The sequence below is a fragment of the Tenrec ecaudatus genome, chromosome 6 (genome assembly GCF_050624435.1).
Source record: "Tenrec ecaudatus isolate mTenEca1 chromosome 6, mTenEca1.hap1, whole genome shotgun sequence".
NCBI lineage: Eukaryota > Metazoa > Chordata > Mammalia > Afrosoricida > Tenrecidae > Tenrec > Tenrec ecaudatus.
In genome coordinates, this window is record NC_134535.1 from 64708983 (window position 1) to 64725031 (window position 16049).

At 45.6% G+C, this 16049-nt stretch overlaps 1 protein-coding gene across 1 annotated transcript in view; it reads right to left on the bottom strand.

Annotated features, from left to right (window-relative positions):
• Nucleotides 1-12202, bottom strand: part of HELB (DNA helicase B) — a 32161-nt gene extending 19959 nt beyond the window's left edge. The window contains exons 1-5 of the mRNA XM_075551324.1: nucleotides 11954-12202; nucleotides 9418-9825; nucleotides 4023-4192; nucleotides 2423-3295; nucleotides 777-954 (exon numbers count right to left, since the gene is read on the bottom strand). Coding sequence (XP_075407439.1) covers nucleotides 777-954; nucleotides 2423-3295; nucleotides 4023-4192; nucleotides 9418-9825; nucleotides 11954-12140 — 1816 coding nt within the window. The 5' untranslated portion in view covers nucleotides 12141-12202. The remainder of the gene's footprint in view (nucleotides 1-776; nucleotides 955-2422; nucleotides 3296-4022; nucleotides 4193-9417; nucleotides 9826-11953) is intronic.
• Between the last annotated feature and the right edge of the window lie 3847 nt (nucleotides 12203-16049).

The following is a 16049-nucleotide window of genomic DNA, read 5'->3' on the forward strand; positions in this document are numbered from 1 at the left end:
AAATGATCTGCATATTGACTTTCCCTGACTTTGTGATATTTTTAAGGTTGTAATAGTCATGTCATTTCAATGATTAATAGTAACTCTATTAAAACTTTTTAATTCACAACAACCTTGTTGTTAGGCCAGTAAGTCAACGATGACCCACAGCAACACTTCTGTGCACAACAGGAGGAAACACTGCCCAGTCCCGCAGGGTCCTTCCTGTATGTGAGTCCAGGAGTGTAGCCCTGGGCCCACCCATCTCCTCCAAGGCCTTCCTCTTTTTCAAAGACCCTTTGCTTTGCCAGGCCTGGCCATCAGAAGACTGGGTGGAGTAACTCAGTGTAGCTTTTCCCTGCCTGGAAAATGGCATAAACAACCTACAAACCATGATAGTAGTGAAACCAGGAGGGAAAGAGGAAGGTGGGGAAGGAAGGGGGAACCCATCACAGTGATATAACCCCCTTCCTGGGAGACAGACAACAGAAAAGTGGGTGAGGGGAGATGTCGGACAGTGTAAGACATGACAAAATAATAATTTATAAATTATCAAGGGTTCGTGAGGGAGAGAGAGTGGGGGAGGGAGGGGAAAAATGAGGAGCTGATCCCAAGAGCTCAAGTAGAAAGCAAATGTTTTGAGAATTGTGATGGCAACAAATGTACAAATGTGCTCGACACAATGGATGGATAGATGGATTATACGAGCCCCCCAATAAAATGATTAAAAAATAAAAGCCCACTACAAACCACAATGCTCTGAGGCAATGCCAGAAGCTCAACGGTATTTAACTTACCAAGGATAATCAGCTTGGAGAGCTTGGAGTGCTCACACAGCAAGTTCAAAACCGACTTGAAGATTCCAACAGAAACTAAACTCCCTTCGTCCACAACTAGAACTCTAATTGAAGAAAATTTCCACGGGATATTCTTTGTCGTTTTATTTTTTTTCCATAAGTAGAAGCTGTAATTGACCTACAAACATAATATTTCTAAATTCAGGTTTAAACGTTACACAATTTTAACAGGCTTTTATTTTATTGTAAAATAAAATCTTAAATGCAGGTGTGTGTTCAGAGAAACATAACGAAAGGGCTAAAGAAATAGAGATCACAAAGTTATAAAACCAAATAGACAGATCAGGCACGAGGGGCTATCCCGCCCCTCAACAAACAAAAATTGGAACAAAGCTCTGCTGGACAGAGCTTTCGTAGTACAGGCGAACAAGCATCAAGCCTCGAGCAACTCGCTCTGAGTTAGTGCACCCAGTCCTTGAAGTTAGCCCAACAACTAATTCATAGCACCACCAAGAGAGAAACAAACAAACAAACAAACACACACATGCACTGGCATAGAGCTGACACTGACTCATAGTGACTATACATATGGTTTCCGTGACAGTAAGCCTTTAAGTGAACTGAGATCTTCCTCACAGTGGATATTGGAAAGATAAATAAGCTAGGAGGTCAGAATCGGAATTCATGTCCTGGTTCTGACTCACTGAGATCTGGGCGAAGGAGTTTAACAATTCTGCCTTCAAATGGCTCTTCTGTAAAAAGGGAGCTAGCATGCATTACCTACTTCATGGGCCTGCCAAGAGTTAATGATCGAATGTCAAAATACTTTCCAAACGTCGTGCTCAAATTCCTTGTCTAAGCCACGTTTAATTTCCATCATTCTGCAATGGACAGGGTTCAGTGGCGCAGCCTCCCAGCTCTTCAGTGCACCGTGAGCATTTTACTCAGAGCCTGCACGTAGGCCTGTCCCCTGAATAACGTGCTCTCCCCTCACCTGAGCCTACTGCCCTCTAAAGTCCAATTCACATAGTACAGCAACTTCCATAACTCTCCCAACTACCACATAGCTTTGACTACAAAATGGCTAGAGGAAACTTCAACTTTCATACACCTAAAACTCCATGAGCTAAGGACAGGCTACATTATTTTCTGAGGCACATTCCGTTCATTGGCAATGTGGATTCCGTGCCTACTCTGCAGAGCAGTTCACCGGTGACGCACCGGTGAAGAACGGAGCAGATAAAACATAAGGCCTTGCTCGCAGGAAGACGCGATTCTTCCTTCGCTGATGGTTCTCAGGGCGTGGTCTGTGGACACTGGCGTGCTTATAACCAGTCCCGTGGGAAACAGAACCCGTGCCAAGGTGTCACTGACTGCCCTAGGAAACGTGATGCTTTAGCTAAGCAGCCTTTTTAAAAGTCGCTATTGGAATAAGACTTTCTGGGGAAGCAGGGCTCTGACTGACTTCCCGGCATGGGCTCTTCGCTGAGACTGGAGTCACATCTATCTACTGCATGGCAGCGATCCAGCAGGTACTCAATGTCACTTGACTGCCATCTGAAGGAAACTTTTATTTTCCAAGTTTTAAAAACTTGTTAAACTAACTTTGTCCTTAATCGCCCGTGGGCAGATGTCAAAGGTCTTACCTGACACAGTGTGTACGCCTGAAGACCAGTTCTCTGCCGCAGTAAGCCAGCTGCTTTGCCCGTGGGTGCTGTGAGGAGGACTTCTACAGCCTTGCCCCCCTCCACCCGGTTGTGCTCAGTCAAGGTCATCCATTCTTCCAATCCACCCAGGTCTTGCTCAAAGTCTTCACAGGCTTGTTTCACTTCCTCTTCTTCCAGCTGCTCTCTGTACTTAAAAAGGTGGCTGACGATGGTGGTCTTTCCGCAGCCACCTTTCCCACTTATGACGGTCACTGCGTTCGCACAAATCATCTCCAGAGCGATCACCTGATCCTGATCCAGTGGAACGTCGTGCACCTCTGCAGCAAGTTCACTGTCCCCGCCATCAAGGTCACGGTTGTCCCCTGTGTCGACAATGTGCAGAGTTTTTTCTAATCTTGCTTCATCCAGTTGACTGGCGTTCAACCCGTCGCCGTTTTCTGAATTCTCGGGTTTGGGGACAGCAAGAGATGCAAGTACCTTCCTGACATCCACGTGCAGGTGCCACGGAGGCCGCATCATCAGCTGGCATATGGACGAGGCGATGCCCCTTTCGGCCTGATAAAGGTTATACGGGAAGACACAGCCTTTCTCATAGGTCACCACACCAATGTCCTTCAAAAACTTCAGAGACTGCCAAACGTCATCACAAGACATTTGGCTCGGCAACTTAGCCCTTAAGTCAAGTTCCTCGATGTACGTGTGCCCGAACTCTCTGCACATCTCCTTCAGCTTAGCGTATATTACGAGCGAGTCCTTCTCGAGGGGCGCCATCAACTGGAGAAGAGCGCTACACTGGCAGAAGGCGGCCCAGCTTGCCTCACACTGCAGGAGTCTCAGCTCCCTGTAGGTTACCTTTAAGAGAATAGAGTACCAATGGCTGGATCATGAACATTTAACTGATGAATCTAATTAGACTTATAACCAAATTATGCTATTCCTTAGGAATATTTTTATTTCCCAAAAGATAAGTATTTCAACTAAACTGGGAGAAAACTATGATGCATCTAATACTGAATTTGAAGAAAACAACAGTGTACCTCATATACCCCCAAAATGCACACCAAAATACAACCTCCCCCCAAAATACACGCTGTGATCTCATGTATGTTTTTGATATTAGGATTGTGCTTTTTATCAGTCTTAAAAGTCAAATACTACTGCAGTAGTATTAATATTAAAATATTAAAGTAGTATTAAAATACTACTGCAAGGCCCAGACAGAAAAAGCAGGGGCTCTCTGTGGACCCTTTCACATGCTTTCCAACAGCACTCGCCTTCAACTCTCTGAGTTACCCCCAAATTTACCTCCACATTTCAAAATATTGGTTTTGCTGTTTCTTGAGTTCTTTCTTTCTTTCATTCATATTTTAGACAGTTATCATGAACTCTTTAACACTTTACTTCTGGAGCCCTGGTAGTGTAGTGGTTACACATTGGACTATAATCCTCATGGTCGCCAGTTCAAAACCACTGGCCGCTCTGAGGGAGAAAGACTGAGCTTTCTACTCCTGGAAACTGGCAGGAGGTCATGATGAGTCAGCACTGACGCAATGGCTGTGAGTGAGAACACTTTACTTACTTTACTAAATCCAAGTTTCCATGGACATGCACCCAGAATCTCTTCTATATTTTCCAACAGCATCATGGAGTCTGTGTTTATGAGCTGGCTAAAGTGGCGAGGCAGGAGAACTGGAAGGAATTCCATTATTCTTGGAAACTGCAAGGCTCGCATAGCATTTGTAAACGGAACTATGGGATATCAGAAAAGACCACATTACAATATGCAATGGAGCTCACACGCAAGGATTGGGAGGTCTTGCTCATTTAGCACAACCAGTGGAGGAAATCCCAGTCAGAGGGATGAATGAACATACTTTAACCAGCAAGAAAATGGATAACCTTATACTGAAACCAAAATTCTTGTTCTATAATGCCTTAAGAAAATTGCTTCCTCGACTATTACTTTAATGTATAACATCATCAGAACCAAAGTTTTGACTAAATAATATATAATTTAAAGCTAGGCATAAAAACAAAAATCATTCACATATTACGCTTTATATTATAATTTTTCCAATGGTAATCATGATGCTTTTCTCATTAAAATCATTAAGGTACTATCAAATTTATGTGACATAGATAAAAATGAAATGTCCATAGATATGAATGCCCAGGTAACTGATTCACTATATTTAGAAAAACATATTTTAAACAATTTTGACTGAATTTTTTCTGAGACGGATTACTCTTATCTTGGCCTTTCCCCTCTGCCTTCTTAAAAATAATTAAATATAAACTGAATCTTTTCTTATAAACTCAAAAGAAAAGTTAGATAGGATGGATTGAAGTGTGTCCCCAGAAACATGTGTTCACCTGGCTACGCCATGATCCCCAGGATTGAGGGATAGCCCTACATCGAGAGTTGATGTGGTTATCCTCCATTTTGTGGTATAATAATTCTAACCTCTTCTTGTCTGAATTAGGTAGGATTCGGTCATTTGAAAGAGGAAAAGGTTCTAAGAGTTAGGGTAGAATGCATGACCTTTAGTTCGGTCACAGCCTTTACTCAGACCACAGTCCTAATCCCACAGAAGGGGAGTCTCCCTGGGTTCTGGTCTGCATATTGACAAGGTAGAGGTGGTGAGAACTTTGAGACTCTACGGATAAGTAAAGAAACTGCTATCAAATCATAAAAAAAAAAAATCTTCATTACCAAAATATTCCCAAATGTGGAGCTATTGTTTCTCAACGTATCTCATTTGTTTCTACATTTCTGAAGGTGGCATTGATTGAGAGTCCATGTACTGCCAAAAGAACAAACCTATCTGTCTTGGAAGAAGTATGGTCAGAGTGCTTCTTAGAGATAAGAATGGTGTGACTTCATCACATACTTTGGTTGTCAGGAGAGACTGGTCTCTGGGGAAGGTCATCATGTTTTGTAAAGTAGAGGGGCAGCCAAAAAGAAGGCGGCCCTCAAGCAGATGGATTGATACCATAGGAACAACTTTGAAGATGGCACACGACCGGGCAGTGTTTTGTTGTGTTTGTGCATAAGGTTGCTATGGATTGGAACCAACCCGATGGCAACTAGCAATTAAAGAATCTTTTCCCCTAGACAACTGGCCAATCCCTCACAGAAGAATCACAAGGAAGAGACGAACCAGTCAGGGTATAGTATAGCACCGTTGAAACATACAGCTTTCCTCTAGTCCTTTAATGCTCCCCATCATGACCCCAATTCTATGTTACAAATCCAGCTAGACCAGAGCATGCACACAGGTACAGAGCAGAGCTGGAAAGACAGGGGATTCAGGACAGATAAAGCCCTCAGCACCAAAAATGAGAGTGGCGATACCAGGAGGGGAAGGGGAAGGTGGCGGAGAAAGGGGGAGCCGATCACAATGATCTACATATAACCACCACTACCCACCCCCAGGGGGACAAACAACAGAAAAGTAGATGAAGGAAGACAGTGGTCACTGTAAGACATGAAAAAAATAATAATTTATAAATTATCAAGGGTTCATGAGGGAGGGAGTAGGGGGAAGATGAGCTGATACCAAGGGCTCAAGCAGAAAGAAAATGTTTTGAAAATAATGATGGCAACATATGTACTAATGTGCTGACACAATGGACGTAAATAAGGATTATGATAAGAGCTGTAAGAGCCCCCAATAAAATGACGTTAAGAATTTAAAAAAAAAAAAAGAATCCTGTGCTCTTTGACTTCTGCCAGGAGAAAATAGCAGTGTGGCTGCGTTGAGGGATGCACGTCATGTTCCCTGCCAATGTCCTTGAGTTTAAGGGGGAAAGCAATCTGAAGGGGCAAGATCATGGCTGCAGGGAAGATGGGGTAAAACTCCTAATAAAGTGCTCACACAGCCCTTGCTAGCCTCAGAGAATGAGCAGGCGCTCGCTGTGGTGACATGAAGAAAAAAAACAAACATCCTGGGGTCACTTCCAGCCTTTTCCTCACCAATGATTTTTAATTCTGCTAATTCTATGTTCTTACTAATCCTCTTTGGTTATGCTGTGTGATTTGAGGCAATAAATTATGATTGCCTCTTGGTCATTAAAAAAAAAATGTCACAGCCTTCTGAGCTGACTTCTCTGTCTTTAACTTAAGTGACCTAGCAGATCCCCCAGGAAGCCCCCGCCTTGATGGAATCTTGATGTGCACGTATCGTCCATTAGAACTAAGGCAAGCTTATTACTAGGGAAACCTGTCTGCAGTCATCCCCTGGCCCAGCAACGTGCTTAAGCCTGTTTTGTTTGGAATAACCCCTGCATGTACGAACCGGAACCCTGGGAGCAGTCCCGTCTGACTCATCCTCCCGTTTGAAGGTGCGGTCAGGAGGCACTGGAGACAGCAGATATGAGCTCTAAGGAAAGGGAGACGGCAAATGCAAGGCAAATGACATCTACCTGCCACTTTCTAAGGAGGCAAAATCGAAGGGAAAAGGAGCCGAGGGATAAATAAACCAGAATTCAGTTCTGGGGCTTGTAACTTCAGTGGAGAGGAGGAGATGATGGGACGTGCCTGTTCACAGTTCAGCAAAATCGCTCCCACGAGCTAGATTTGCATACCATCTTGGTACAGAGAAGACCTTTGCTGCTGCTCTATTCATTCACAGCCGTCTAGTCACTGCAACTAACAGCAAGGCTCTAGGGCAGGGAGAACGGCCCCTGTGGGCTTCCAAGGCTATACTTTTTTTTACATTAAAAAAGTTGTATTTGCATATAATTCACATGTCAAATAATTTGATTGCTCAGTCATCTGAAGAAAAGTTGTGCAATCACCACCACAATCAATTTCAAAATATTTTCTTCTCATACTTGTTAGCCCCCTATTTTCCCCCAAAATCGCCTGCCAGGCCCCTGGTAATTATTCATTTAGTTACTCTCTCTATAGATTTACTTACCCTGGATTTCGTACACAGAAAATCATAGAAAACACCAACAGGAAGCAAACAAAGAAACAAAAACACTGCCATATCACGAAACAAAATACAAAAAAATCTCAATTGAAAAGAAAGCAGAAAATATTAAAAAATGAAAACTAAAAAAAAAAAAATGAAAACAACTTTGAAAGGGTCAAAGGGAGATCAAATGATAAGGTGTTACATGTTAACCTAACTCCATCTGCCATCATCCACTTTACACTGTACTCTGTCTCATCACAAGGCCACTCATTCCTGGAGTGCGACCAGAGGCTTTCTCCATGCGGGAGGGGACCCTGCAAATGGGTTTTAGGCTTCTTCTTTTACCTAGAGCCTTCTGCAAACCAGGTGTTCACAATGTAAACTCTGCTACCATTCCCTCCAGTGAGAGAAAGGCTGGGCTTTTCACTCCTGTAAAGAGCTACAGTCTGAGAAACCCACAGGGGCAGTTTTACCCTGTCCCATAGGGTTGCTCACTGAGTGGGCATCAACTCGATCGCACTTGAGTTTGAGACTGTCCCCTCCTTTGGATTTGGATTTTATTATTTACAATCCTTGGATCAAATAGGATGGTGTGCTTCTTCCATGTGGACTTAGTTGATGCCTCCGTTAGATGGCTGATTGTTTTAAGAAGCCTTTAAGACCCCTGGTGCCATTCTTGCTGACAGCCAGCCGGGTACCAACGAGTTCCTTCACCACACTCTCCCATGGCACCCATATCATCAGTGATCTCTTCATGAGGGTGCAGGCCAAGTCGGGCTATATTATACGACTAACTCTTTACAGGAGTAGGAAGACTCACTTTCTCCTGCAGAGGTGGTTTCAAACTGCTTACCTTGAAGTTAGCAGCCCGATGACCAACCACCATGCACCAGAGCTGTTGACTCAGTTCCAACCTGATGTACAACGGAACAAATCACTGCCAGTCCTGCGCCATCCTCACAACTGTTGCTGTCTGGGCCCATTGTTGCAGCCACTCTGTCACTCCCCTGAAGGGTCTTCCTCCTTTGTGCTGGTCCTCTACTTTACCAAGCCTGGAATTCTCTCCAGAGATTGCTCCCTCCCGGCGACATGCCCCAAGTTCTGTGAGAGTCTCCTCCTCCTCCCTTCTAGGGAGCGTCTTGTGTGCACCTCTTCAAAGGCAGATTTGTTTCCTCTTCTGCCAAATCCACTGCTGACGAGCCATTTCGGACTCATAATGAGCCGAGAGGACAGAGAAGAACTGTTCCCTAGAGTTTAAAAGGCTGTGAAATGTTTATGGAAGCAGAGAGTCTCATCTTTCTCCCTCGCGGTTCAAACTGCTGACCTTGTAGTTAGCAGCCCAATGCTTAACCTACTATGTCACCTGGGCTCCTGGCAACTCATGGGATGTACTATACTCTTCACCAACACCATACTTCAAAGGCATCACTTCTTCAGTCGGCCTTATCCATTGTCCAGCTACCACATTGTCACACAACGTGCACACGACGTCACTGAAAATCCTGTGGCCTGGGTCAAACAGCGCCATCATCTTCAGAGTGACATCACCTTCCCTTTTAACACATTAAAGAGGTCTCTTGCAGCCCGTCTGCCCAATGCAATACATTATTTGTGTTGACTCCGTTGTTGACTGTTGGTCAAAGTAACAGGAAACCCTTGACAACTTCAAGATTAGTTGCGGTGGCATAGTGAAGTGTGCAGTCTTCGTCTAAGGGCGGAGGAGCCGCTTGAAAGAACCATAGTTGAGTCTGCCTGACAATCTCAGGAATATGTGTAGGATCAGTTGGGAGTAGTGTCTTTTCTCCTGTGGACATGTTCAGCAATACAGGTGTGTAGGGCAGGGTTGGGAGGGTTCACAAAGTTGATCCTGTGAATCCCCCATTTATGTTCATTCAATGGTTTCCTATGGCATTCAGGAGTACATTCTATACACACCAGGCTACTCTCTCATTGACATACTCTAAATACATGTCCACAAACCCAATGGAAAATGCGCCCTAGAGTGATAAGCAACTCAGTTACACTAAAGCCACAGGCTGCTACCACACTTACTTGTATTCTCCAGCGGAAGGCTCGTCTCGGAGTCTGACACAGACTCTTCCTGTTCATTCTGTGCTGCTTTCTTTTTGTTTTTCCTTTCACTTTCCTTGTGAAAAGACCTTAATGTTTCCCTAATATTTTCAAAATTTAGGTCTTGATAGCTCGATACTTCATGGACCCATTTTAAAAAGTGAGTTGTAAACTCACTGGGGGCCTGACACTCCTTAAGAAACAGGGAACAGATGTGTTTTTGATTTGGTGGCGACATATCCGTTTGCAAAAAGTAGGACGGGAACCCTTGAGTCTGATAGCTCTTCCCCACCGGTTTCACGCGCACCTTCACTCGCCACCAAGGGCCCACCAGTGGGAAACGTCCGAACACTTCACATTTCTCTCCAGTAGTTTCATCACAAATTACAACTTTAAAAAAAAGAAGAAGAAGAATTTTAGGATATTTTAAAACTCCATCTCCAATGTCTTATCCTAGATAGCACTCTTCAACGACCCACCCCACCTCAGAAACCTATACAGATGTCTCCTAGGGGCGTCTGTAACACTTTATTCCACCCCCATGTTGATTTCTGAACTGAAGCACTCTAGAGAGGAAACTTGTGTTTCACCTGTCTGGGTCAACCAAGAGGTGCACACAACAAACAGCAAATGTCTGCTCTTCTAGTTCCAAGGCCAGTGCTCTTCCTGCTGCTCTGGTCTTAGCCAATACTGGCCTTCTCCCAGCAGTTCCTAAAAATGTCACGCTCCTCCTACCACAGCGCCTCCACATCAGTGGTTCCACCTTAAATGTCCTCCTTACATCCAGTGCCCTACAGACGCAGCTTAGAAATCACCTCCTTGGGAAAGCCTACTACAACCTCTTAGAGCACTGGCTACAACTCTTCCTTAGCACTAAGTAGTCTTGCGGTTTCTTCTGCGATGATGTGAAGACTGTCTATGTAGTCCACTACACTGTCAAGTTGCATGAAGATAGAAACCTATCACTTTGAGCAACTTGGCTGAAAACACAAGCGCTGCTGTGCACCCTTCAGTCTATTTCAACACATCGCGACTCTGTCAGAGCGGAACAGACCACCAGCTCATTTTCCCATGGCCCTGCTGGCCGGGTCATACCACTGGCCTTTTCAGTTAGCAATTTTGGTGCTTAACTGTGTGTGCTACCGGGGCTCCTTGGAAACATAGTAACTCACTGCCATACAGTCACCCAGAGCGGAACCCCGTTCTCCCCCCCTTGGGTTTCTGAGACTGTAACTGTTTACCAGAGTAGAAAGCTCAGTCTTTCTCCGCAGAGCTGCTGCTGGTGGTTTCAAACGGCCGACTATGTGGATCACAGCCCCAAACACCAATACACCACCAGGGTTCCCAGTCAATGATACTTTTGAGAATGAATGAATGACCCTCCACAAATAACTTGAAAACTTGCCTCTTTCAAATGTTAGCACCTCCATTACACTGGCCACATTTCAATTAAAGTTCCCATTAGCCACACGTGGCTGGTGGCTACTGTACTCTTCAGAGCAGACAGCAAAGGGCAGCACTGGTCTGGACTGTAAAATATTAGTCACAGCAAACATGTAGTCCCCAACTTACAACAGGCTCTGTTCTACTCACTACTCGGCCATAAATCGGTTCTGGATTAAGGTGAATACCTTTTCTTCTTATTTAGTTTTCTTATTGCCCTTCCTGGTCAGTATCTTTAAAAACCATGTGATTGATTAGAAATTATTAGAAATCATTTCAAAATCATTATTAGTCATGGGGTTAGTGTGAGAGTGATAACATCAGCAAATTACTCACTGTAACATTGTATATAGTACATGCTACAAAACACAATATAGGGTGTTCGCAGTGCCCACCCACACATCCTAAATCGGGGACAACCTGTATTTTATAGACCAGAAAACGACACAAAGTTAAAAACCACTTAGGTAAGTTCCTCCAGTTGCTCGCTTCCAAGTAGCTACAGTCTACTGACTCCAGGCAGGATAGGTTTAAAGCCAAGGTCCTGATTCTGAGTGTAAATACAGAAAATCCACCTGCTGCTGCCTGATCTTACACAAGTTTTAACAGCCTCCCCACGACCACTCAGGAAAAATGCCTGAGGATTTGTGGGCATTCAATACAATGATAAGGATGAAGCCCAAGCTTAACACACAGCACATACTCAAATAAAGTCTCAGCTATTGTTATCATTCTTATTATTAATCATACCATGTTATCTTAAGTAGCCCTGGTGTAGTGGTTAGACGTTGGCCAACTGCAAGGTCAGCAGTTTGAAACCAGCAGCAGCACCGCGGAAGAAAGATGGGGCTTTGAAAGCGTTGGTCTACGAAACCCATAAAGGCAAAATTCTACTCTGTCCTATCGGGCCGGCATCGCCTCGACGTCAGTGAGTTTCGTCTGGGATGAGGACGAAGCAGCAGGGTCGCAGCAAGGAGAGGGCTTAGCCATGCACCAGCGGGCACCTGGCTGGGGCAAGCCTGGAAAGGGAAACCATCCTGGGAGCCCAGGCCTGGGCTCGGGCGTGCGAGCTCACCGCGAAGGGGGCCCGGGAGGCAGCCAGCCTTTATGCCCCCACTGCACAGCTCCTCGGCGTCCACAAACACCGGGTCTTCCTCCTCGTCCGCACCCCCTTTCAGACAGTCATTGTCGTCCTCCCCAGAGTCCTTCAGCGGGCACAGAAGCCCCCGCAGCTCCCGCAAGTGCTGACTCGACAGGGCCATGTCCTCGCCCCAGACTCGATGCAAAACTCGGGGAAGCCCGGGGCGAACGCAGACGGGATCAGCCAATCAGCCGCGCGCCTGGAATTTGTCAGCTTCCGGGATCGCGTCCTGCGTGCGCCGAGGGGCGGGGCCCCAGCGACGCCACGCCCCCAGCTCCCAGGGAGGGGCGGAGGGGACGGGGAGGCCCGGGGCGGGAACCCGAGCGAGCTGGTGGGCCCAGCGTCCGAAAGTGAGGACCCGGGAGGGACCCCGGGTGCGGCCCGCCGGGTGGGGGGGATGGGGGGGGGCCGCTGGCCCACGGCGTCTCCTGCGGAGACAGAACGCGGAAGGACATATCACCGAACTCCGAAAAACCAGCATGCCTCAATAGAGAGCATCCTGCCGCGTGGCCGCTCACCACCCACTGCCAACAGTGACTTGGGGATCGGGAAACTGGTCTTTGGGGTCGTTTCCTAAACTCCGCAAGGACCGTGGAAACCAAGCCCGTTGCCCTAAACTCTAGGACAAGGCTTACAACGACCCTGTAGGGGCAGTCAGCAGTGTCCCACCTGTTTCTGAGGCTGTACATCTTTAAGGGACTTACCTCTGTTCCCCTCTAGTGTGGGTCCCAACTGCTCATCTTTTGGTTAGCAGCTGAGCGCTCAATGAGTGCGCCACAAGGGTTCCTAAAAGAGCCTCAGTGGCAGTGTGGCCGAGTTGGACCCCCTACCTAGTGTGGGTGGGGTGCGTGGTTCCAACCCACCAGCTGCTCTGAGAGAGGTCGATGAGGCTGTCTGCTACCCTAAAGATTGGCAGCCAAGGAAACCCACTGGTGGCAGTGGATTTGTTTGTTTGATTTTTATGTAAACCATTTCTTGGAGTCTTGCTGGCACTCCACTGAGCCCCTGACTGAGATGTCAGGGACTGGAATCCATCAGTGGCTCCGTGGGGGCTCAATTGATAACCGTTTACAGCCTTAGAAACCCCAGGGAGCAGTTCTTCCCACAGAGTCAATTGGAGTCCACACCCCAGCAGTGGGTGTTTAGTAGGCAAGTCACTTGTTCAAGTACAGAGTTCTAGAATCCATGTAGATAGGATGTAGGACAGGAGCCCAGGATTCTGTCTTTGGAATGCCTGCCTGTGTTAGTCTGGGTAGGCTAGACAAACAAATTCATAGACATAGATGTATATAAGAAAGAGGTTTATATACAAGAACAATTGAATAGAGAAGATGTCCCAGCCCAGTCCAGATCAAGTCTATAAGTCCAACATTAGCCCATAGGTCCAATACCAATCTATAAAGTCCTCTTCAGACTCATGAAATACATGCAATGATGCTGAATGCAAGAGGATCACAGACCAGTGAGTTGGAAGTCTTGTGGCTCCAGTGGTGTTATACGCATCTCAGAGCTGACAGGGGTTTCTACCTGGCTTCTCCAGCTCCAGAGGTCTGGTTGCATCAGGGTAGGTCCATGTGACTTCTCCAGCTACCAGAGCCATGTGTCTTGTCAGTAGAGCGTCTCCCAGGGAGTGAGGAGAGAGAGAGAAGTGTCTCCAGAGTCCAAGGAGGAAATCCAGGAGTTCCCAGAATTCTCAGAAAAAGGCCATACCCACACAGAGGCCTCGTTGGTTATATCTTGATTGACAGGCCAGGCTCTACCCCTTCACTCATAATCTTTTCAAATTGACACCAGAGTATGTAACTACCACACTGTCCCATTGTTCATTTTGTTCATTCCGATGTTCAGCTAGGTTTCGAAACCACTGAACTAGATGACATCCAAGTCCTTCTCACCTTTTCCTCTGTGAGTACACCCTGGTCTCCCAAACCCCCTTATGCTAGGGACCACCCTGTTTGCAGTGAGACAGAACATCATCTGCTTGCAGGCCAGAGGATAGGCAATGATGGGAAGTGGGAGGGCCTAGAATCGGAGATTGGTTCGATCTGGATCCACAGTGGTTCTCATCTTTGGTGAAGATAGTATTTTAAAATCACGATACTCCTTGAGGCACACCCTGTATTACAATATTGATTCTACTAGGAACTGCTACTACTGTTAGGTGCACTAGTTTGATTTTCAACTCCTAGTGACCCCCATATTGACAGCATAAAACTGCCCCGTAGGGTTTCCTCGGTTCTAGTGTTCACAGGGTAGCTTGTCCCATCTCCTAGCTGATTATAACATAATTACTTTATGAGCAATCGATGTAAAATAAAATAGCTAAACATACTCACTGCCATCAAGTTGATTTTGACTTATATTGAGCCGACTGGGCAGAGTAGAATTGCCTCGTGGGGTTAGGAGGGTGTGAGTCTTAACAGGAGCAGGATGTCTCATCTTACTCCCACAGAGCACCTGGTGGCTTCAAACTGATGGCCCTGTGGTAGCAGCCCAACTCAGAGCCCTCCACCACCAAGGTCCCTTTTTACTAAATCCCCAAACATTTTATACTATAATGTTAATATAGATAAGCACCAATAACAAGTTAAGAAAATACTAAAACTGATACCACCCTCCCCCACCCTTGGGTACAAATATCCACTTTGTTGCTTTTAGAAGAAAAGCTATGTTCCCACCAGCAAAACATCAGTGTATCCAAGGACCTTGTACATGACCTTGACTGTCTCCCTTAACCCCCATATGGCAGCTCTTCGTACCACCACTTAGAGTCTTCTCTGACAGAGATGGAGCTACGGATCTCTCTTGCTAAATCCAGTGAATACTTTGTGGCCTTTGTTTTAGCCAACTTCTCAATAGTGTTTAACATTGTCAACTCATTGCTGCTTCTAACACGCTGTTCCTTGGGCCCTTGTGACTTCTCAAAGTTTCATCTTCTTTCTTTGGATTATTAATCATAGTTCTTAAGCCCCTTGCCTCTGATGAGCTTTTAGTTATTTTTGTCTCCGGAGTTTTATCCTAAACATGCAATGCCTCTATTATTGTTCCCTCAATCATCTTTCCACTGTTGAACTCTATCACCTACATGTTGGTGATTCCAAATCCAAACCCTAAGTTTATAGAAACAAATGTCAGTTAGAAATATTCTCTATTTCCATGACTACTTCAAACCCAACAGAGCAAACAGATGCGCAGATCTATTCATGTGTGTGCACATAGACTAGCCTTGCTGTCCGCATGGTGATTTGATGCCAGATGCTAAGCTGCTGTTATGTGACCCAATCATATTCTACTGGACAGTACTGATGAGAATCCAGGATGATTAGCATCATGGTCCTTAACGTTGTTTCTCTAGACGTTGTTCTTTAAGAGTTACAGCTCAACAAGAAAAGGGCCAAAAAAGCAATTTTAAAATGGCCAAATAACTTGAATGGACACTTCTCCAGAGCAAAACTGAACCAAACTCACTGCTGTGGAGTCTATTCTGACACATAGTGACCCCATAGGACAGAGTAGACATACCTCTCTGAGCGTCCAAGGCTATACGTCTTTACTGGAGCAGAAAGCCTCATCTTTTGCTCACAAAGCTGCTGGTGGGCTTGAACCCCTGACCTTGTTATTACATTGTGTAACCAACTATACCACCAGAGCTCTGTAGACATTTCTCTGAAGAAGAAATGCAAAAGGGCAGTAAGTGCACAAGGAATGTTCAGCATCACTAATCATTATGTGCCTTCACGTTGGCTCTACCTAATCCTACCGTATACCACGCAAAATGTTGCCTGGTCCCGCACCAACCTCACCATCATTGAAAGGTGTGTTATTCTGGGTTGACTAGAGAAACAGATCCATAGATGCTCATGTGTGTTTAAAGGGAGCTTTATATCAAAGAGTAATTGTACATTGAGAAACAGCCCAGCACAGTCCAGATCAAGTCCATAAGTCCGATAGTTGCCCATATGTCCAATACCAGTCTATAAATTCTTCTTCAGACTCACGCAACACATCCAATGATGCCCAATGCAGGAAG